Source organism: Bos grunniens, chromosome X (genome assembly GCF_055505025.1).
Source record: "Bos grunniens cultivar Pamir isolate PY7600 chromosome X, Bosgru_T2T1.0, whole genome shotgun sequence".
In the NCBI taxonomy this organism is placed as follows: domain Eukaryota; kingdom Metazoa; phylum Chordata; class Mammalia; order Artiodactyla; family Bovidae; genus Bos; species Bos grunniens.
In genome coordinates, this window is record NC_141194.1 from 46,624,315 (window position 1) to 46,646,796 (window position 22,482).

General features: G+C 38.9%; 1 protein-coding gene across 7 annotated transcripts in view; it reads right to left on the reverse strand.

Moving 5' to 3' along the window:
- Positions 1–348: 348 nt before the first annotated feature.
- ZC4H2 (zinc finger C4H2-type containing) overlaps positions 349–22,482 on the reverse strand; it is a 78,045-nt gene continuing 55,911 nt past the window's right edge. For 3 of the 7 annotated variants that reach the window (XM_086390100.1, XM_086390095.1, XM_086390098.1), the window contains one exon: positions 349–1,792. In XM_086390100.1, coding sequence (XP_086246226.1) covers positions 1,679–1,792 — 114 coding nt within the window. In that variant the 3' untranslated portion in view covers positions 349–1,678. Of the gene's footprint in view, positions 1,793–14,112; positions 14,772–16,485; positions 16,665–19,150; positions 19,342–22,482 lie in introns of those variants that run through there. The other 4 variants (XM_086390101.1, XM_086390097.1, XM_086390099.1 and 1 more) reach the window with 4 other exon arrangements.

Here is a 22,482-nt window from a genome sequence, read left to right on the forward strand (position 1 = left end):
TTCAAATCCTGAAATTTCTCTTACTAGCTGTCTGTTTAACTCTGTACAAGTTACTTCTCTGAGCTTCAGTTTACATTTTTGGAAAAAGGCAATAAGAATACTTAGCTTAAAATGTTTTGAAAATCAAATACAATCATTTATATAAACCATCTTACATAGAGACCTGACACAGAGTAGGCACTGAATAAGTGGAAATTATTATAAAAATAGGGTAAATTATTATGCAGTGATGTTCCTGGTTTTCTTATTTATAGTGTAGAATAAAAAAGAGTGAAGAAGTGCTACCCAGAAGGGGAAATGGCATTGCATCTTTTCTATTACCTGGCACTAGTAAGCACTGAGTCAGCATTTATTCCAATGAACAAATGTTTATTTAAAAGAATTTGTACAGACATAATGCTCTTACTTTCAAAGAGCAGAGGAACCTTCTATATATTATGAACACACAGACACTGTGGTAACTTAAAAATACAGTTAAGAAAGGAAGGAAAAATATCCTCCCCTCCCCAGCCATGGCCTGATACCTGAAGCCAACATTTTTTCATCAGTCCCCATCCCATCCCTTAAGTTTAAAAGGAAGAGCTGTAGGGCTTAGGGGAAACTGGAATCTTTTCTTCTCAGAGGGAAAGTCACCTGCACAATTCACCAGAAAGGGAGTCGCCAAAAGCTGACCTGAGCTGAAGCTGCCTTAGAGAAGAAAGCCGACCCAAGAGAGGGAGAGATGACTGAAGTAGAGGTCCCACTTACCTGCATGGTAAGGTGACTGGCATTCACTTGAATCACAACCCATTACTCTGAACTCTAAGATACACCATTGGAGTAAAGTGTTAGAGTAATGGTTTTGAACAAAAAGTAACACAAATGTCATCCTGGAATCTCTCCAGCCTAATACAGCCCTGGTAGCAGAGCCCTCACTTAGGAAATTAATTAGGCAGGACTTGCAGAGTAGGTCTGGCTCCTTGATTTCACTGTGGGGAACATCTACTACTAATTGTCAAAAGCTAGGGTTATTATTGGAGAAAAGTCTACAGATTTTAGGGTCCTCAGACACATAACCTGGTACCTGAGAACTTTAGTATATTTGGGAAACTGTCAGGGTAGGGGGTAATGGGGTGGTAAACTCTAATAAAACAGCTAGGCCTCCCAAATTAATACAAAAAGGAGAGCTTGTCCAAGCCACCTCTGGGCCTTGAGGATGAGATGAGGGTGTGAGTGGGGAGATATATGCACCAAACCTACAGGAAAGTCCAGAAAAAAGAATGTTGTCCCTTCAGAGCCTAAGATAAAAGTACAGGGAGGGGGAACACTGGAACCTTCACCTGAAACAAGATATGGGACTACTCAGCCCTCAGGCCTTAGGCACTAGGCCTCAGAAGCAAGAGACAGAGAATCACATCTGGGATTTCTGCCCTTCCCTTGTTTCCTAACAAGGGCAGGGGTTAAAATGTGGCTGAGAGAGAAGGGACCTTCAGACACAACTGTCATTAGCACCTGAACAACATCTCTTCCTAAACCAGAAACTCTGACAGCAGAAAGAAATAAAAGCAAAGTGAGAGGGGGGTTGTGCTTCTATCACATTAAATAGAAGTGGGGAAGGGTTCTTTCACATGGAAACATCAATCACTCTGGTCAAGGGGAGGGGTCATGAGCTGCAGAGCTCTAAGTGTTCTCCCTCTCTTCATTCATCCTGCTTCCGTTTTGGCTTTTTGGGATTCCTGGACCGACTCTTGGCTTTGCACAGAGGGCATATAGGTGCATTCCGGTGAATTTGCTGATGACATGACAGGCAGGCCTGGTGGGAGACACAGACAAAGAAAGTTAGTGGTCGGATTCTTCCAGGCCATGGTTCATCCTTCTGATCTCCAGGGGCTCCAAAAGCAGTTACGATTTCCTGTTAGGAAGAAGCAGAAATCAATGAGTGAGACCCAAGTAGGGAGATCTGTGCTGGATGTAAGGGATGTAATGGATATAAGGGAGTGAGATTCAAAGAGGGGTATTTAGGAAGAATATCCAAAACTTGGCAATAAGGCAAAATGTGAATTGCATAGCCATTAAGCATTATACTGGAACATAGTCTATCAGGCCCACTCAAAGATTATTTAATAGCAACAGTTAGAACTGGACATGGAACAACAGACTGGTTCCAAATAGGAAAAAGAGTACGTCAAGGCTGTATATTGTCACCCTGCTTATTTAACTTATATGCAGAGTACATCATGAGAAACGCTGGACTGGAAGAAGCACAAGCTGGAAGCAAGATTGCCGGGAGAAATATCAACAACCTCAGATATGCAGATGACACCACCCTTATGGCAGAAAGTGAAGAGGAACTAAAAAGCCTCTTGATGAAGGTGAAAGAGGAGAGTGAAAAAGTTGGCTTACAACTCAACATTCAGAAAACGAAGATCATGGCATCTGGTCCCATCACTTCATGGGAAATAGATGGGGAAACAGTGGAAACAGTGTCAGACTTTATTTTTGGGGGGCTCCAAAATCACTGCAGATGGTGACTGCAGCCATGAAATTAAAAGAGACTTACTCCTTGGAAGGAAAGTTATGACCAACCTAGATAGCATATTCAAAAGCAGAGACATTACTTTGCCAACAAAGGTCCATCTATTCAAGGCTATGGTTTTTCCAGTGGTCATGTATGGATGTGAGAGTTGGACTGTGAAGAAAGCTGAGTGCTGAAGAATTGATGCTTTTGAACTGTGGTGTTGGCGAAGACTCTTGAGAGTCCCTTGGACTTCAAGGAGATCCAACCAGTCCATTCTGAAGGAGATCAGCCCTGAGATTTCTTTGGAAGGAATGATGCTAAAGCTGAAACTCCAGTACTTTGGCCACCTCATGCGAAGAGTTGACTCATTGGAAAAGACTCTGATGCTGGGAGGGATTGGGGGCAGGAGAAGAAGTGGACGGCAGAGGATGAGATGGCTGGATGGCATCAGTGACTTGATGGACGTGAGTCTGAGTGAACTCTGGGAGTTGGTGATGGACAGGGAGGCCTGGAGGGCTGCAATTCATGGGGTCACAAAGAGTTGGACAGGACTGAGCGACTGAACTGAACTGAACTGAAATGAAGACAGGTATCAGTAAACTTTCTTTTGTAAAGGCCAAGATAATAAATATTTTAGACCTTCTTTTCAAGTCATATGATTTTAATTGCAACTACTCAGCTCTAACTGTTTAACATAAAGGAAGATATAGACAATACATAAACAAACAGGCATGTGTGGGGGCCAATAAAATTTTATTTACAAAGACAGGAAACAGGTCACACTTGGCTTGTGGGTTCTGGTTTGCTGACACTTGCTCCGTTTGACGATTTGCTACTTCTTCTTTTTTTTTTTTTTAATGAAGTATAGCTGATTTGTAATGTTGTGTTAATTTTTGGTATACAACAAAGTTATATATATATATATATGTGTATGTATATATGCATATATATATGTATGTGTGTGTGTGCATATATATATATATATATGTGTGTGTGTGTATGAGTGTGTGTGTGTGTATTTCATGTTATTTTCCATTATGGTTTATTACAGGATATTGGATAGAGTTCCCTGTGCTATGCAGTATGACTTTGTTGTTTACCTATTTTATATACAGTAGTTTGTGTCTGCTAATCCCAAACTCTTAATTTATCCCTGCCCCATCCCCTTTCCACTTTGGTAACCATGATTTTGTTTTCTATGTCTATGTGTCTGTTTCTGTTTTGAAAGTAATTTCATTTGTTATCATATTTTAGATTCCACATATAAGTGATATCATATGGTATTTGTCTTTGTCTGACTTCACTTAGTATGTTAATCTCTAGGTCCATCCATGTGGCTGCAAGTAGCATTAAGTTCAGTTCAGTTGCTCAGTCGTGTCCAACTCTCTGTGACCCCATGGACTGCAGCATGCCAGGCTTCCCTGTCCATCACCAACTCCCGGAGCTTGCTCAAACTCATGTCCATCGAGTCAGTGATACCATCCAACCATTTCATCCTCTGTCGCCTCCCTTTTCTTCCTGCCTTGAATCTTTCCCAGCATCAGGGTCTTTTCCAATGAGTCAGTTCTTTGTATCAGGTGGCTGAAGGATTGGAATTTTAGCTTCAGCATCAGTCCTTCTAATGAATATTCAGGACTGATTTCCTTTATGATTGACTGGTTTGATCTCCTTGAAGTCCAAGTAGCATTACTTCTGGCTGATAGTATTCCACTGTATACATGTACCACATCTTCTTTATCTATTCATCTGTCGATGGACATCTAGGTTGCTTTCATGTCTTAGCTATTGTAAATAGTGCTGTCATTAACATTGTAGTGCATGCATCTTTTCGATTTAGAGTTTTCTCTGGATATATGCCCAGGAGTCATATTGCAGGATAATATGGTAACACAAATTTTAGCTTTTAAAGGAATTTCCGTACTGTTCTACATAAAGGCTGTGCCAATTTACATTCCCATCAATATTTCAGGAGGGTTCCCTTTTCTCCACACATTCTTGAGCATTTGCTATCTGTAGAATTTTAATTTTTTTTTTTTTTATTGAAGGATACTTGTTTTACAGAATTTTGTTTTCTGTCAAACCTCAACATGAATCAGCCATAAGTATACATATACCCCCTCCCTTTTGAACCTCCCTCACATCTCCCACCCCATCCCACAGCTCTAGACTGATACAGAGCCACTGTTTGAGTTTCCTGAGCCATAGAGCAAATTCTCGTTGGCTATCTATTTTACATATGGTAATGTAAGTTTCCAGGTAACTCTTTCCACACATCTCTCTCTCTCCTCCCCTCTCCCCAAGTCCATAAGTCTATTCTCGATGTCTGTTTTTCCACTGTTGCCCTAAAAGTAAATTCTTCAGTGCCATTTTTTCTAGATTATATATATATGTTAGAATATGGAATTTATCTTTCTCTTTCTGACACACTTCACTCTGTATAATAGGTTCTAGGTTTATCCACCTCATCAGAACTGACTCAAATGTGTTCATTTTTATGGCTGGGTATTGTGTATATGTACTACAACTTATTTATCCATTCATCTATTGATGGACATCTAGGTTGCTTCCAGGTTCTAGCTACTGCAAATAGTGCTGCAGTGAACAATGGTATACATGTGTCTTTTTCAATTTTTGTTTCATCAGGGCATATGCCTAGGAGTGGAATTGCTGGGTCATATGGTGGTTTTATTCCTAGTTTTTTAAGGAATCTCCATATCGTCTTCCATAGTGCCTGTACCAATTTACATTCCCACCAACAGTGCAAGAGCGTTCCCTTTTCTCCACACACTCTCCAGCATTTATTGTTTGTAGACTTTTTGATGATGGCTATTCTGACCGGTGTGAGGTGATATCTCATTGTAGTTTCGATTTGCATTTCTCTAATAATGAGCGATGTTGAGCATCTTTTCATGTGTTTGTTAGCCATCAGTATGTCTTCTTTGGAGAAATGTCTGTTTAGGTTTCTTGCTCACTTTTTGATTGGGTTGTTTGTTTTTCTGGCATTCAGTTGTATGAGCTGCTTGTATGTTTTGGAAATTAATCTTTTGTCAGTTGTTTCATTTGCTATTATTTTCTCCGATTCTGAGGGCTGTCTTTTCACCTTGCTTATAGTTTCCTTTGCTATGAAAAGATTTTAAGTTTAATCAGGTATCACTTGTTTACTTTTATTTTTTCTTTCTGTTACTCTAAGAGGTGGTTTTTAGAGTAATGGAACCTCTTGAGAAACCTGTATGCAGGTCAGGAAGCAACAGTTAGAACTGGACATGTAACAACAGACTGGTTCCAAATAGGAAAGAGTATGTCAAGGCTGTATATTGTCACCCTGCTTATTTAACTTATATGCAGAGTATATCATGAGAAATGCTGGGCTGGAGGAAGCACAAACTGAAATCAAGATTGGCAGAAGAAACATCAATAAGCTCAGATATGCAGATGACACCACCCTTATGGCAGGAAGTGAAGAAGAACTAAAGAGCCTCTTGATGAAATGAAAGAGGAGAGTGAAAAAGTTGGCCTAAAGCTCAATATTCAGAAAACTAAGATCATGGCATCCTTTCCCATCACTTCATGGGAAATAGATGGGGAAACAGTGGAAACAGTGGCTGACTTTATTTTTGTGGGCTCCAAAATCAGTTCAGATGGTGATTGCAACCATGAAATTAAAAGATGCTTGCTCCTTGGAAGGAAAAGTTATGACCAACCTAGACAGCATATTAAGAAGCAGAGACATTACTTTGCCAACAAAGGTCCGTCTAGTAAAGGCTATGGTTTTTCCAGTAGTCATGTCTGGATGTGAGAGTTGGACTATAAAGAAAACTGAGCGTTGAGTACTTGATGCTTTTGAACTGTGGTGTTGGAGAAGACTCTTGAGAGACCCTTGGACTGCAAGGAGATCCAACCAGTCCATCCTAAAGGAGATCAGTCCTGGGTGTTCATTGGAGGGACTGATGTTGAAGCTGAAACCCTAAAACTTTGGCCACCTGATGCGGAGAGCTGACTCATTTGGAAAGACCCTGATGCTGAGAAAGATTGAGGGTAGGAGGAGAAGGGGATGACAGAGGATGAGATGGTTTGATGGCACCACCGACACAATGGACATGGGTTTGGGTGTACTCTGGGTGTTGGTGATGGACAGGGTGTCCTGGCATGCTGCAATTCATGGGGTCACAAAGAGTCAGAAACGACTGACCGACTGAACTGAACTGAACTGAAGAGGTGATTCATAGAGGATCTTGCCTTGATTTATGTCATCGAGTGTTCTGCCTATATTTTCCTCTAGGATTTTTAGTTTCTTGTCTTACATTTAGGTCTTTAATCCATTTTGAGTTTATCTTTGTGTATGGTGTTAGGAAATGTTCTTCTTTTTTTAATTTAAATTTATTTATTTTAATTGGAGGCTAATTACTTTGCAATATTGTATTGGTTCTGCCACACATCAACATGAATCTGCTACAGGTGTACACATGTTCCCAATCCTGAACCCCCCTCCCACCTCCCTCCCCACACCATCCCTCTGGGTCATCCCAGTGCACCAGCCCCAAGCATCCTGTATCATTCTTTTATATGTAGCTGTCCAGTTTTCCAAGCACCATTTATTGAAGGGGTATTCTTTGCCCCATTGTGTTTTCTTGCCTCCTTTGTCAAAAATAAGGTACCCATAGGTGCATGGGTTTATTTCTGGGCTTTCAATCTTATTCAATTGGTCTATATTTCTGTTTTTGTGCCAGTAGCATACTGTCTTGATGATCATATCTTTGTAGTATAATCTGAAGTCAGGAAGGTTGATTCCCCCAGCTCCATTCTTCTTTCTTAAGACTAATTTGGCTATTCAGGGTCTTTTGTGTTTCCATATGAATTGTGAAATATTTTGTTATAGTTCTGTGAAAAATGCCATTGGTCATTTGAGAGGGGAAACACTGAATCTGTAGATTGCATTTGGTAGTATAGTCATTTTCACAATATTGATTCTTCCTACCCAGGAAAATGGAATATCTCTCTGTTTATGTCATCTTTGATTTCTTTCATTAGTGTCTTATAATTTTCTGCATACAGTTTTTTTGTCTCCTTAGATAAGTTTATTCCTAGATATTTAATTCTTTTTGTTGCAATGGTGAATGGGATTGATTCCTAAGTTTCTCTTTCTGATTTTCCATTGTTAGTATATAGAAATGCAAGTGATTTCTGTGTATTGATTTCATATCCTGCAACTTTGCTAAATTCAGTGATTAGCTCTAGTAATTTTCTGATACTATCTTTAGGGTTTTCTATGTACAGTATCATGTTATCTGCATACAGTGAGAGCTTTATTTCTTCTTTTCTGATCTGGATTCCTTTTATTTCTTTTTCTTCTCTGATTACTGTAGCTAGGTCTTCCAGAACTATGTTGACCAATAATGTTGGAGTGGACACTCTTGTCTTGTCCCTGATCTTAGGGGGAATGCTTTCAGTTATTCACCATTGAGAATAATGTTTGCTGTAGGCTTATCAAAAATGGCCTTTACTGTGTTGAGGTAGGTTCCTTCTATGCCCAGCTTTTGAGGAGTTTTAATAACAAATGGGTGCTGAATTTTGTCAAAGGCTTTTTATTCATCTATTGAGATTATCATATGGTTTTTATCTTTCAATTTGTTAATATAGTATATCACACTGTTTGATTTACATATATTGAAGAATCCTTGCATTCCAGGAATAAACCCAACTTGATCATGGTGTTTGAAATTTTGATGTGCTGCTGAATTCTGTTTGCTAAAATTTTGTTGAGGATTTTTGCATCTATGTTCATCAGTGATATTGGCCTGTAGTTTTCTCTTTCTGTGGGATCTTTGTCTGGTTTTGGTATCAGGTTGATGATGGCCTCATACAATTAGTTTGGAAGTGTTCCTTGCTCTGCAATTTTTTGAAAGACCTTTAGAAAGATAGGCATTAGCTCTTCTCTAAATGTTTGATAGAAGTCTCTTGTGAAGCCATCTGGTCCTGGGCTTTTGTTTTCTGGGAGTTTTTTTTTTTTTTTTATCACAGCTTCATTTTCAGTGCTTGCAATTGGGTTATTCATAATTTCTATTTCTTCCTGGTTCAGGCTTGGAAGGTTGAACTTTTCTAAGAACCTGTGCATTTCTCCCAGGTTATCCATTTTATTGCCATATAGTTGTTCATAATAGTTAGTCTGTTATAATTCTTTGTATTTCTGCATGGTTTGTTGTAACTTCTGCTTTTTCAATTCTAATTTTGTTGATTTGATTATTCTCTCTTTTTTCTTGATGAATCTGGCTAAAGGCTTGTCAATTTTGTTTTTCTTTTCAAAGAACCAGCTTTTAGTTTTATTAATCCTTATTATTGTTTTTCATTTCTTTTTCATTTATTTCTGCTTGGATCTTTATGATTTCTTTCCTTCTAATAATTTTTTCTTCTTCTTCTTTTTCCAGTTGTTTTAGATGTAAAGTTACATTGTCTATTCAATGTTTTTTGTTTGTTTGTTTGTTTGTTTTTTGGTTTGTTTGTTTGTTTCTTGAGGTAGGATTGTATTGCTATAAACTTTACTCTTAGAACTTCTTTTGCTTCATCCCATGGGTTTTGAATTGTGTGTTTGCATTGTCATTTGCTTCTAGAAATTTTTTTGATTTCCCTTTTGATTTCTTCAGTAAACTGTTGGTTATTTAGAAACGTGTTGTTTAATCTCCATGTGTTTGTGTTTCTTACAGTTTTTTTTTTCTTCTAATTGATATCCACTCTCATAGCATTGTGGTCAGAGAAGATGCTTGATATGATTTCAATTTTCTTATTTACTGAGGCTTGATTTGTGACTCAAGATGTGGTCTATCCTGGGGAATGTTCCATGTGCACTTGAAAAGAAGTAGTATTCTTTTGCATTTGGATGGAATGTCCTGAAGATATCAATGAGATCTATCTCATCTAGTGTATCATATAAGACTTGAGTTTCCTTATTAATTTTCTTTTTTCATGATCTGCCCATTGGTGTGAGTGGGGTGTTAAAGTCTCCTACTATTATTGTGTCACTGTCAATTTCTCCTTTTATGTCTGTTAGTGTTTAATTTTTTATGTATTGGGGTGCTCCTATTTTGGATGCATGCTGCTGCTGCTGTTGCTAAGTCGCTTCAGTCATGTCCGACTCTGTGCAACCCCATAGATGGCAGCCCACCAGCCTCCCCCGTCTCTGGGATTCTCCAGGCAAGAACACTGGAGTGGGTTGCCATTTCCTTCTCCAGTGCATGAAAATGAAAAGTGAAAGTGAGGTCACTAAGTCGTGTCCGATTCTTTGCTACCCCATGGACTGCAGCCTACCAGGCTCCTCTGTCCATGGATTTTCCAGGCAACAGTACTGGAGTGGGGTGCCATCGCCTTCTCCGTTTGGATGCATAGATATTTACAATTGTTTTGTCTTCCTTTTGGATTGATCCCTTGATCATTATGTAGTGTTTTTCCTTAATTCTTGTAATCTTCTTTATTTTGAGGTCTATTTTGTCTGATATGAGGATTGCTATTCCAGCTTTCTTTTGCTTCCCATTTGCATGAAATATATTTTCCCATCATCTCACTTTCAGTCTATATGTGTCTTTAGGTCTCAAGTGGGTTTTTTGTAGACAGTATATATATATGGGTCTTGTTTTTTTTTTTTTTTTTTTAATCCATTCAGTCAGTCTGTGTCTTTGGTAAAGAATTTAATCTATTTACATTTGAAGTAATTATTGATATATATGTTCCCATTGTCATTTTCTTAATTGTTTGGGGTCGATTTTGTAGCTATTTCTACTCCCCGTGTATTTCTTGGCTATATAATTCCCTTTAACATTTCTTGTAAACCTGGTTTGGTGGTACTGAATTCTCATAACTTTTGCTTGTCTGAAAACTTTTTTACTTCTCCATCAATTTTTAAAAATTAATTAATTAATTTTAATTGGAGGATAATTATTTTAAAATATTGTAGCGGTTTTTGCCATACATTGACATGAATCAGCCATGGGTGTATATTTGTTCCCCATCCTAAATTCCCTCCCACTTCTCTCCCCATCCCATCCCTCAGGCTCATCCCAGTGCACCAGCCCTGAGCACCCTGTCTCATGCATCAAACCTGGACTGGATATCAATTTCACATATGATAATATACATGTTTCAGTGCTATTCTCTCAAATCATCCCACCCTCGCCTTCTCCCACAGAGTCCAAAATACTGTTCTCTACATCTGAGTCTCTTTTGCTGTCTTGCATATAGGGTCATCATTACCATCTTTCTAAATTCCATATATATGCATTAATATACTGTATTGGTGTTTTTCTTTCAGACTTACTTCACTATATATGTCAGACTTCCCTGGTGGCTCAGATGGTAAAAGCATTTGCCAACAATGCAGGAGACCTGGGTTCGATCCCTGGGTTTGGAAGACCCCCCCTAGAGAAGGAAACAGCAACCCACTGAAGTATTCTTGTCTGGAAAATCCCATGGACAGAGGAGCCTGGTAGGCTACAGTCCATGGGGTCACAAAGAGTCTGATACGACTGGGCGACTTCACTCACTATGTATAATAGGCTCCAGTTTCATCCAACTCATTAGAACTGATTCAAATGCATTATTTTTTAATAGCTGAGTAATATTCCATTACTGGCGAGCTGGCGGCTTGCTCTCCGCCACCGTGTTCCTTCGACTGAGCCTCCCCTGAGCCCCCAGCCCCGGGATCACAACACCCTAAGGAGGTAGCCTAGGTGAGGGGGCCAGGGTTGTGGAGCCCTAAGCCCCCGGCTGCCTGATGGAGACCAAGTTGGAACTGCTGCCGCCCCAGATGGCCGTAGCAAAGGCAAGCAGTTGCTGCGTGCATGCAGGAGGGCTGAGAGGACCTACTCCATGTTCAAGGTCAGGAGGGGCGGATGTCAGGAGATACCCTTTGTCCAAGGTAAGGAGCAGCAGCTGTGCTTTGCTGGAACAGCTGTGAAGAGATACCCCACGTCCAAGGTAAGAGAAACCCAAGTAAGACAGTAGGTGTTGAAAGAGGCATCAGAGGGCAGACACTAAGTCATAATCACAGAAAACTAGTCAATCTGGTCACACGGACCACAGCCTTGTCTAACTCAGTGAAACTAAGCCATGCCGTGTGGGGCCACCCAAGATGGGAGGGTCATGGTGGAGAGGTCTGAAAGAAAGTGGTCACTGGAGAAGGGAATGGCAAAGCACTTCAGTATACTTGCCTTGACAACCCCATGAACAGTATGAAAAGGCAAAATGATAGGATACTGAAAGAGGAACTCCCCAGGTTGGTAGGTGCCCAATATGCTACTGGAGATCAGTGGAGAAATAACTCCAGAAAGAATAAAGGGATGGAGCCAAAGCAAAAACAATACCCAGTTGTGGATGTATTTGGTGGTAGAAGCAAGGTCTGATGCTGTAAAGAGCAATATTGCATAGGAACCTGAAATGTTAGGTCCATGAATCAAGGCAAACTAGAAGTAGTCAAACAGGAGATGGAAAGAATGAACGTTGACATTCTAGGAATCAGCAAACTAAAATGGACTTGAATGGGTGAATTTAATTCAGATGACCATTATATCTACTACTGCAGGCAGGAATCCCTTAGAAGAAATGGAGTAGCCATCATGGTCAACAAGAGTCTGAAATGCAGTACTTGGATGCAATCTCAAAAACGACAGAATGATCTCTGTTCATTTCCAAGGCAAACCACTCAATATCACAGTAATCGAAGTCTATGCTCCAACCAGTAACACTGAAGAAGCTGAAGTTGAACGGTTCTATGAAGACCTAAAAGACCTTTTAGAACTAACACCCAAAAAAGATGTTCTTTTCATTATAGCAGACTGGAATGCAAAAGTAGGAAGTTATGAAACACCTGCAGTAATAGGCCAATTTGGCCTTGGAATACGGAATGAAGCAGGGCAAAAGCTAATAGAGTTTTGACAAGAGAATGCACTGGTCATAGCACACACTCTCTTCCAACAACACAAGAGAAGACTTTACACATGTACATCATCAGACAGTCAACACTGAAGTCAGACTGATTATATTCTTTGTAGCCAAGATGGAGAAGCTCTATACCGTCAGCAAAAACAAGACCGGGAGCTGACTGTGGCTCAGATCATGAGCTCCTTATTGCCAAATTCCGAATTAAATTGAAGAAAGTAGGGAAAACTACTAGACCATTCAGGTATGACCTAAATCAAATCCCTTATAATTATACAGTGGAAGTGAGAAATAGATTTAAGGGACTAGATCTGATAGACAGAGTACCTGATGAACTATGCAGAGGTTTGTGATATTGTACAGGAGACAGAGATCAAGACCATCCACAGGGAAAAGAAATGCAAAAAAGCAAAATGGCTGTCTGGGAGGCCTTACAAATAGCTGTGAAAAGAAGAGCAGTGAAAAGCAAAGGAGAAAAGGAGAGATATAAGCATCTGAATGCAGAGTTCCAAAGAATAGCAAGAAGAGATAAGAAAGCCTTCTAAGCGATCAATGCAAAGAAATAGAGGAAAACAACAGAATGGGAAAGACTAGAGATCTCTTCAAGAAAATAAGAGACACTAAGGGAATATTTCATGCAAAGATAGGATCGGTAAAGGACAGAAATGGTATGAACCTAACAGAAGCAGAAGATATTAAGAAGTGGCAAGAATACACAGAAGAACTGTACAAAAAAGAGCTTCACAACCCAGATAATCACGATGGTGTGATCACTCACCTAGAGCCAGACATCCTGGAATGTGATGTCAAGTGGGCATTAGAAAGCATCACTGTGAACAAAGCTAGTGGAGGTGATGGAATTCCAGTTGAGCTCTTCCAAATCCTGAAAGATGATGCTGTGAAAGTGCTGCACTCAATATGCCCACAAATTTGGAGAACTCAGCAGTGGTCACAGGACTGGAAAAGGTCAGTTTTCATTCCAATCCCAAAGAAAGGCAATGCCAAAGAATGCTCAAACTACCGCACAATTGCACTCATCTCACACGCTAGTAAAGTAATGCTCAAAATTCTCCAAGCCAGGCTTCAGCAATTCATGAACTGTTAACTTCCAGATGTTCAAGCCGGTTTTAGAAAAAGCAGAAGAATCAGAGATCAAATTGCCAACATCTGCTGGATTATGGAAAAAGGAACAGAGTTCCAGAAAAACATCTATTTCTGCTTTATTGACTATGCCAAAGGTTTGATTGTGTGGATCACAGTAAACTGTGGAGAGTTCTGAAAGAGATGGGAATATCAGACCAGCCAACCTGCCTCTTGAGAAACCTGTATGCAGGTCAGGAAGCAACAGTTACAACTGGGCATGGAACAACAGACTGGTTCCAAATAGGAAAACGAATACATCAAGACTGTATATTGTCACCCTGCTTATTTAACTTATATGCAGAGTACATCATGAGAAATGCTGGGCTGGAAGAAGCACAAGCTGGAATCAAGATTGCCAGGAGAAATATCAATAACCTCAGATATGCAGATGTCACCACCCTTACAGCAGAAAGTGAAGAGGAACTAAAAAGCCTCTTGATGAAAGTGAAAGAGGAAAGTGAAAAAGTTGGCTTAAAACTCAATTTTCAGAAAACTAACATCATGGAATCTGGTCCCATCACTTCATGGGAAATAGATGGAGAAACAACGGAAACCATGTCAGACTTTATTTTTGGGGGCTCCAAAATCAGTGCAGATGGTGATTGCAGCCATGAAATTAAAAGATGCTTAGTCTTTGGAAGGAACGTTATGACCAACCTAGATAGCATATTCAAAAGCTGAGATATTACTTTGCCAATCAAGGTCCATCTGGTCAAGGCTATGGTTTTTTCCAGTGGTCATGTATGGATGTGAAAGTTGGACTGTGAAGAAACCTGAGCACAGAAGAATTGATGCTTCTGAACTGTGGTGTTGGAGAAGACTCTTAGGAGTCCCTTGGACCACAAGGAGATCCAACCAGTCTCTTCTAAAGGAGATCAGTCCTGCGTGTTCTTTGGAAGGACTGATGGTAGAGCTGAAACTCCAATACTTCGGCCACCTCATGGAAAGAGTTGACTCATTGGAAGATTCTGATTCTGGGAGGGATTAGGGGCAAGAGGAGAAGGGGACAACAGAAGATAAGATGGCTGGATGTCATCACTGACTTGATGGACATGAGTTTGGGTGAACTCCGGAAGTTGGTGATGAACAAGGAGTCCTGGTGGGCTGCTGTCTATGGGGTCACACAGAGTCAGACACAACTGACGCGTCTTAGCAGCAGCAGCAGCAGCAGCAGCAGCCAATGGACATCTAGGTTGCTTCCATGTCCCGACTGTTGAAAACAGTGCTGTGATGAACATTGGGGAACACGTGCCTCTTTTAATTCTCGTTTTCCCAGTGTGTATGCCCAGCAGTGGGATTGCTGGGTAGTATGGCAGTTCTACTTCTAGTTTTTTAAGGAATCTCCACATTGTTCTTCATAGTGGCTGTACTAGTTTGCATTCCCATCAATAGTGTAAGAGGGTTCCCTTTTCCCCACAACCTCTCCAGTATTTATTTTTTGTAGACTTTTTGATAGCAGCCATTCTGTCTAGCCTGAGATGGTACCTCATTGAGGTTTTGATTTGCATTTCTCTAATAATGAGTGATGTTGAGCATCTTTTCATGTGTTGTTTGTCATCTGTATGTCTTCTTTGGAGACATGTCTATTTAGTTCTTTGGCCCATTTTTGATTGGGTCATGTATTTTTGTGGAATTGAGCTTCAGGAGTTTCTTGTTTTTTTTTTTTTTTTTTGAGATTAATTTGTCAGTTGCTTCATTTGCTATTCTGAAAGCTGTCTTTTCACCTTGCATATAGTTTCCTTCATTATGCAAAAGTTTTTAAATTTAATTAGGTCTCATTTGTATATTTTTGCTTTTATTTCCATTACTCTGGGAGGTTGGTCATAGAGGATCCTGCTGTGGTTTATGTCAGAGAGTGTTTTGCCTATCTTTTCCTCTAGGAGTTTTATAGTTTCCGGTCTTACATTTAGATCTTTAATCCATTTTGAGTTTATTTTTGTGTATGGTGTTAGAAAGTGTTTTTTTTTTTTTTTTTTTTTTAGCATCTATTTCTGCTTTATTGACTATGCCAAAGCCTTTGACTGTGTGGATCACAACAAACTGTGGAAAATTCTTTTTTTTTTTTTTTCTTAAAATTTATCCTGAACCCTCCTCCCTCCCCATACCATCCCTCTGGGTCGTCCCAGTGCACCAGCCCCAAGCATCCAGCATCATGCATTGAATCTGGACTGGCATCTCGTTTCATACATGACATTTCACATGTTTCAATGCCATTCTCCCAAATCTTCCCACCCTCTCCCTCTCCCACAGAGTCCATAAGACTGTTCTATACATCAGTGTCTCTTTTGCTGTCTCGTATACAGAGTTATTGTTACCATCTTTCTAAATTCCATATATATGCGTTAGTATACTGTATTGGTGTTTTTCCTTCTGGCTTACTTCACTCTGTATAATAGGCTCCAGTTTCATCCACCTCATTAGAACTGATTCAAATGTATTCTTTTTAATGGCTGAGTAATACTCCATTGTGTATATGTACCACAGCTTTCTTATCCATTCATCTGCTGATGGACATCTAGGTTGCTTCCATGTCCTGGCTATTATAAACAGTGCTGCGATGAACATTGGGGTACACGTGTCTCTTTCCCTTCTGGTTTCCTCAGTGTGTATGCCCAGCAGTGGGATTGCTGGATCACCATATACAAAAATAAACTCAAAATGGATTAAAGATCTCAACGTAAGACCAGAAACTATAAAACTCCTAGAGGAGAACATAGGCAAAACACTCTCTGACATACATCACAGCAGGATCCTCTATGACCCACCTCCCAGAATATTGGAAATAAAAGCAAAAATAAACAAATGGGACCTAATTAAACTTAAAAGCTTCTGCACATCAAAGGAAACTATCAGCAAGGTGAAAAGACAGCCTTCAGAATGGAAGAAAATAATAGCAAATGAAGCAACCGACAAACAACTAATCTCAAAAATATACTTGGGAGAATGGCATTGAAACATGTGAAATGTCATGTATGAAACGAGATGCCAGTCCAGGTTCAGTGCACGATGCTGGATGCTTGGGGCTGGTGCGCTGGGAAGGCCCAGGGGGATGGTATGGGGAGGGGGGAGGGCGGAGGGTTCAGGATGGGGAGCATGTGTATATCTGAAATTAAAAAAAAGAAAAAAATAAAAAAAATAAAAATACATTGTTAAAAAAAAAAAAAATCGAACAATGAGAATAGTTAAACATGGCATTGCCCAACAGATTGCTTAATGATGGGCTTCCTTTTCCCCTAAGTTGAAAGTAGGGGTTCATTACAACTCTTCAGCAATCTAAATACAATGTGTCTCTTAAAATATTTTTTGATAAAAGCTGTAGTCCTCTGATTATATATTGATATTTCCTCATGGGCAAACGTCGAGTTTAATAGGAATTTTATTAAGCAAAAAAAAAAAAAAAAAAGATCTAATCCCTTGCATCTATTTGTCATTTCCACTGGATTTGATTTAGGTCATACCTGGATGGTCTAGTGGTTTTCTCCACTTTCGTCAATTTCAATCTGAATTTGGCAATAAAGAGTTCATGATCTGAGCCACAAGATCACGGGGATCTCAAGCTCCTGGTCTTGTTTTTTGCTGACTGTATAGAGCTTCTCCATCTTTGGCTGCAAAGAATATAATCAATGTGATTTCGGTGTTGACCCTCTGGTGATGTCCATGTATAGAGTCTTCTCTTTTGTTGTTGGAAGAGGGTGTTTGCTATGACCAGTACATACTCTTGGCAGAACTCTATTAGTCTTTGCCCTGCTTCATTTTATACTCCAAGGCCAAATTTGCCTGTTACTCCAGGTGTTTCTTGGTTTCCTACTTTTGCATTCCAGTCCCCTATAATGAAAAGGACATCTTTTTTGGGTGTTAGTTCTAGAAGGTCTTGTAGGTCTTCATATAACTGTTCAACTTCAGCTTCTTCTGCAATACTGGTTGGGGCATAGACCTGGATTACCATGATATTGAATGGTTTGCCTTGGAAACGAAGAGAGATCATTCTGTCGTTTTTGAGATTGCACCCAAGTCCTGCATTTCGAACTCTTTTGTTAACTATGATGGCTACTCGATTTCTTCTAAGGGATTCCTCCCCACAGTAGTAGATATAATGGTCATCTGAGTTAAATTGTATATTGTCACCCTACTTATTTAACTTATATGCAGAGTACATCATGGGAAACGCTGGGCTGGAGGAAGCACAAGCCAGAATCAAGATTGCTGGGAGAAATATCAATAACCTCAGATATGCAGATGACACCACCCTTATGGCAGAAAGTGAAGAAGAACTAAAGAGCCTCTTGATGAAAGTGAAAGAGGAAAGTGAAAAAGTTGGCTTAAAGCTCAACATTCAGAAAACTCAGATCATGGCATCCGGTCCCATCACTTCATGGGAAATAGATGGGGAAACAGTGGAAACAGTGGCTGACTTTATTTGGGAGGGCTCCAAAATTACTTCAGATGGTGACTGAAGCCATGAAATTAAAAGATGCTTACTCCTTGGAAGGAAAGTTGTGATCAACCTAGACAGCCTATTAAAAAGCAGAGACATTACTTTGCCAACAAAGGTCCATCTAGTCAAGGCTATGGTTTTTCCAGTGGTCATGTATGGAAGTGAGAGTTGGACTGTGAAGAAAGCTGAGCACCGAAGAATTGATGCTTTTGAACTGTGGTGCTGGAGAAGACTCTTGCAAGTCCCTTAGACTGCCAGGAGATCTACCAGTCCATCCTAAAGGAGATCAGTCCTGGGTGTTCATTGGAAGGACTGATGCTGAAGGTGAAACTCCAATACTTTGACCACCCAGTATGAAGTACTCACTTATTTGAAAAGACCCTGATGCGGGAAATATTGAAGATGGGAATAGAAGGGACGATAGAGGATGAGATGTTTTGATGGCATCACCGACTCGATGGACATGAGTTTGAGTAAGGAGTTGAACACGACTGAGTGACTGACCCTAACTTGATGGAAAACTGCCCTTCATAGTATCAATAAAAATATTTTTAATTAATAATCAACATAAGGTATGAAAGTTTGTATAACATATGAAAATTTCTGTGAAACATAAAAAGGTTTTAAATAAATAGAAAAAATACTGTGAAAAAAAAAATATATACAAGCAACTCCTACAGCTCAACTCCAGAAAAATAAATGACCCAATCAAAAAATGGGCCAAAGATCTAAATAGACATTTCTCCAAAGAAGACATACAGATGGCTAACAAACACATGAAAAGATGCTCAACATCACTCATTATCAGAGAAATGCAAATCAAAACCACTATGAGGTACCATTTCACACCAGTCAGAATGGCTGCGATCCAAAAGTCTACAAATAATAAATGCTGGAGAGGGTGTGGAGAAAAGGGAACCCTCTTACACTGTTGGTGGGAATGCAAACTAGTACAGCCACTATGGAGAACAGTGTGGAGATTCCTTAAAAAACTGGAAATAGAAAGTGTTCTATTTTCATTTTTTTACAAGTGGTTGACCACTTTTCCCAGCACCACTTGTTAAAGAGATTGCTGTTGCTCCATTTTGTGTTCTTGCCTCCTTTGTCGAAGATAAGGTGTCCATAGGTGTGTGGATTTATCTCTGGGCTTTCTATTTTGTTTCATTGATCTATATTTCTGTCTTTGTGCCAGTACCATACTGTCTTGATGACTGTAGATTTGTAGGATAGTCTGAAGTCAGACAAGTTGATTCCTCCAGTTCCATTCTTGTCTGTCAAGATTGCTTTGGCCATTTGAGGTTTTTTGTATTTCCATACAAATTGTGGAATTGCTTGTTCTAGTTCTCTGAAAAATATCGTTGGTAAAAAAAATATATATATATCGTTGGTAGCTTGACAGAGATTCAACTCAATCTATAGATTGCTTTGGGTAGTATACTCATTTTCACTATATTGATTCTTTCAATCTATGAACATGGTATATTTATCCATCTATTTGTGTCCTCTTTGATTTATTTCAGCAGTGTTTATATTTTTCTATATATAGGTCTTTTTTTTTTTCTTTAGGTAGATTTATTCCTAGGTATTTTATTCTTTTCGTTGCAATGACGAATGGAATTGTTTCCTTAATTTTTTTTGTGTTATCTCATTGTTAGTATACAGGAATGCAAGGGATTTATGTGTGTTAATTTTACATCCTGCACCTTTACTATATTCATTAATTAGCTCTAGTAATTCTCTGGTGGAGTCTTTAGGGGTTTCTATATAGAGGATCATGTCATCTGCAAATGGTGAGAGTTTTACTTCTTCTTTTCCAATCTGGATTCCTTTTATTTCTTTTTCTTCTCTGATTCCTGTGGCTAAAACTTCCAAAACTATGTTGAATAGTAGTGCTGAGAGTGGGTGCCCTTATTTTGTTTCTGACTTTAGGGGAAATGCTTTTAACTTTTCACCATTGAGGATAATGTTTGCTGTGGATTTATCATATATGGCTTTTATTATGTTGAGTTATGTTCCTTCTATTCCTGCTTTCTGGAGGGTTTTTTTCCTTTTATTATAAATGGATATTGAATTGTGCCAAAGGCTTTCTCTGCATTTATTGAGATAATCATATGGTTTTTATTCATTCAATTTGTTAATGTGGTGTATCACATTGATTGATTTGTGAATATTGAAGAATCCTTGCATCCCTGGGATGAAACCCATTTGGTCATGATGTATGATCTTTTTTATATGTTGTTGGATACTGTTTGCTAGACTTTTGTTAAGGATTTTTGCATCTATGTTCATCAGTGATATTGGCCTGTAGTTTTCCTTTTTTGTGGCATCTTTGTCTGGTTTTGGTATTAGGGTGATGGTGGCCTCATAGAATGAGTTTGGAAGTTTACCTTCCTCTGCAATTTTCTGGAAGACTTTGAGTTGGATAGGTGTTAGCTCTTCTCTCAATTTTTGGTAGAATTCAGCTGTGAAGCCGTCTGGTCCTGGGCTTTTGTTTGTTGGAAGATTTCTAATTACAGTTTTGATTTCCATGCTTGTGATGTCTCTGTTAAATTTTTCTATTTCTTCCTGGTTCAGTTTTGGAAAGTTATACTTTTCTAAGAATTTGTCCATTTCTTCTAAGTTGTCCATTTTATTGGCATATAGTTGCTGATAGTAGTCTCTTATGATCTGTTGCATTTCTATGCTGCTGTTGTGATTTCTCCATTTTTATTTCTAATTTTGTTGCTTTGATTCTTTTTCCTTTTTTTTTCTTGATGAGTCTGGCTAATGGTTTGTCAATTTTATTTATCTTCTTAAAGAACCAGCTTTTACCTTTGTTGATTTTTGCTATGGTCTCCTTTATTTCTTTTTCATTTATTTCTGCCCTCATTTTTATTATTTCTTTCCTTCTAGTAACCCTGGGGTTCTTCATTTCTTCTTTTTCTAGTTGATTTAGGTGTAGAGTTAAGTTATTTACATGATTTTTATCTTGTTCCTTGAGGTAAGCTTGTATTGCTATGAATCTTCCCCTTAGCACTGCTTTTACTGAATCCCATAGGTTTTGGATTGTCGTGTTTTCATTCATTTCTATGCATATTTTGATTTCTTTTTTTAGTTTCTTCTGTGATTTGTTGGTTATTCAGAAGCATGTTGTTTAGCCTCCATATGTTTGTAAACAGTTGTTTTTTTTTTTTTTTTCCTGTAGTTGACATCTAATCTTACCACATTGTGATCAGAAAAGAGGCTGGAAATGATTTTTTTTTTTTTTTTTCAATTTATGAAGACTAGATTTATGGCCCAGGATGTGATCTATCCTGAAGAATGTTCCGTTTGCACACGAAAAAAAGGTGAAATCCATTCTTTTGGGGCTGAAATTTCCTATAGATACCAATTAGGTCTAAGTGCTTCATTGTATCATTTACAGTTTGTGTTTCCTTGCTAATTTTCTGTTTAGTTGATCTATCCGTATGTGTGAGTGGGGTATTAAAGTCTTCCACTACTATTGTGTTACTGTTATTTTCCCCTTTCATATTTGTTAGCATTTGCCTTACATATTGCAGTGATCCTATTTTGGGTGCATATATATTCATAATTGTTATATCTTCTTAGAGTGATCCTTTGATCATCATGTAGTGTCCTTCTTTGTCTCTTTTCACAGCCTTTATTTCAAAGTCTATTTTATCTGATATGAGTATTGCTACTCCTGCTTTCTTTTGGTCTCCATTTGTGTGAAACATCTTTTCCCAGCCCTTCTTTCAGTCTGTATGTGTCCCTAGGTTTGAGGTCAGTCTCTTGTAGACAGCATATATAGGGGTCTTGTTTTTGTATCCATTCAGCCAGTCCTTGTCTTTTGGTTGGGGCATTGAACCCATTTACATTTAAGGTAATTATTGATAAGTATGATCCCATTGCCATTTACTTTGTTGTTTGGGGTTCGAGTTTATACACCTTTCCTGTGTTTCCTGTCTAGAGAAGATCCTTTAGCATTTGTTGAAGAGCTGGTTTGGTGGTGCTGAGTTCTCTCAGCTTTTGCTTTTCTGTAAAGCTTTTGATTTCTCCTTCATATTTGAATGAGATCCTTGCTGGGTACAGTAATCTGGGTTGTAGGTTTTCCTCTTTCATCACTTTAAGTATGTCCTGCCATTCCCTTCTAGCCTGAAGAGTTTCTATTGAAAGATCAGCTGTTATCCTTATGGGAATCCTCTGGTGTGTTATTTGTTGCTTTTCCCTTGCTGCTTTTAATAGTTGCTCTTTGTGTTTCATCTTTTTAAATTTTAATAGTTGCTCTTTGTGTTTCATCTTTTTAAATTTTATTAATAAGTTTCTTAGGGTGTTTTGCCCTGGGTTTATCCTGTTTGGGACTCTCTGGGTTTCTTGGGCTTGGGTGGCTTCTTGCTTCTCCATTTTAGGGAAGTTTTCAACTATTATCTCCTCAAGTATTTTCTCATGGCCTTTCTTTTTGTCTTCTCCTGGGACTCCTATGATTCGAATTTTGGGACGTTTAACA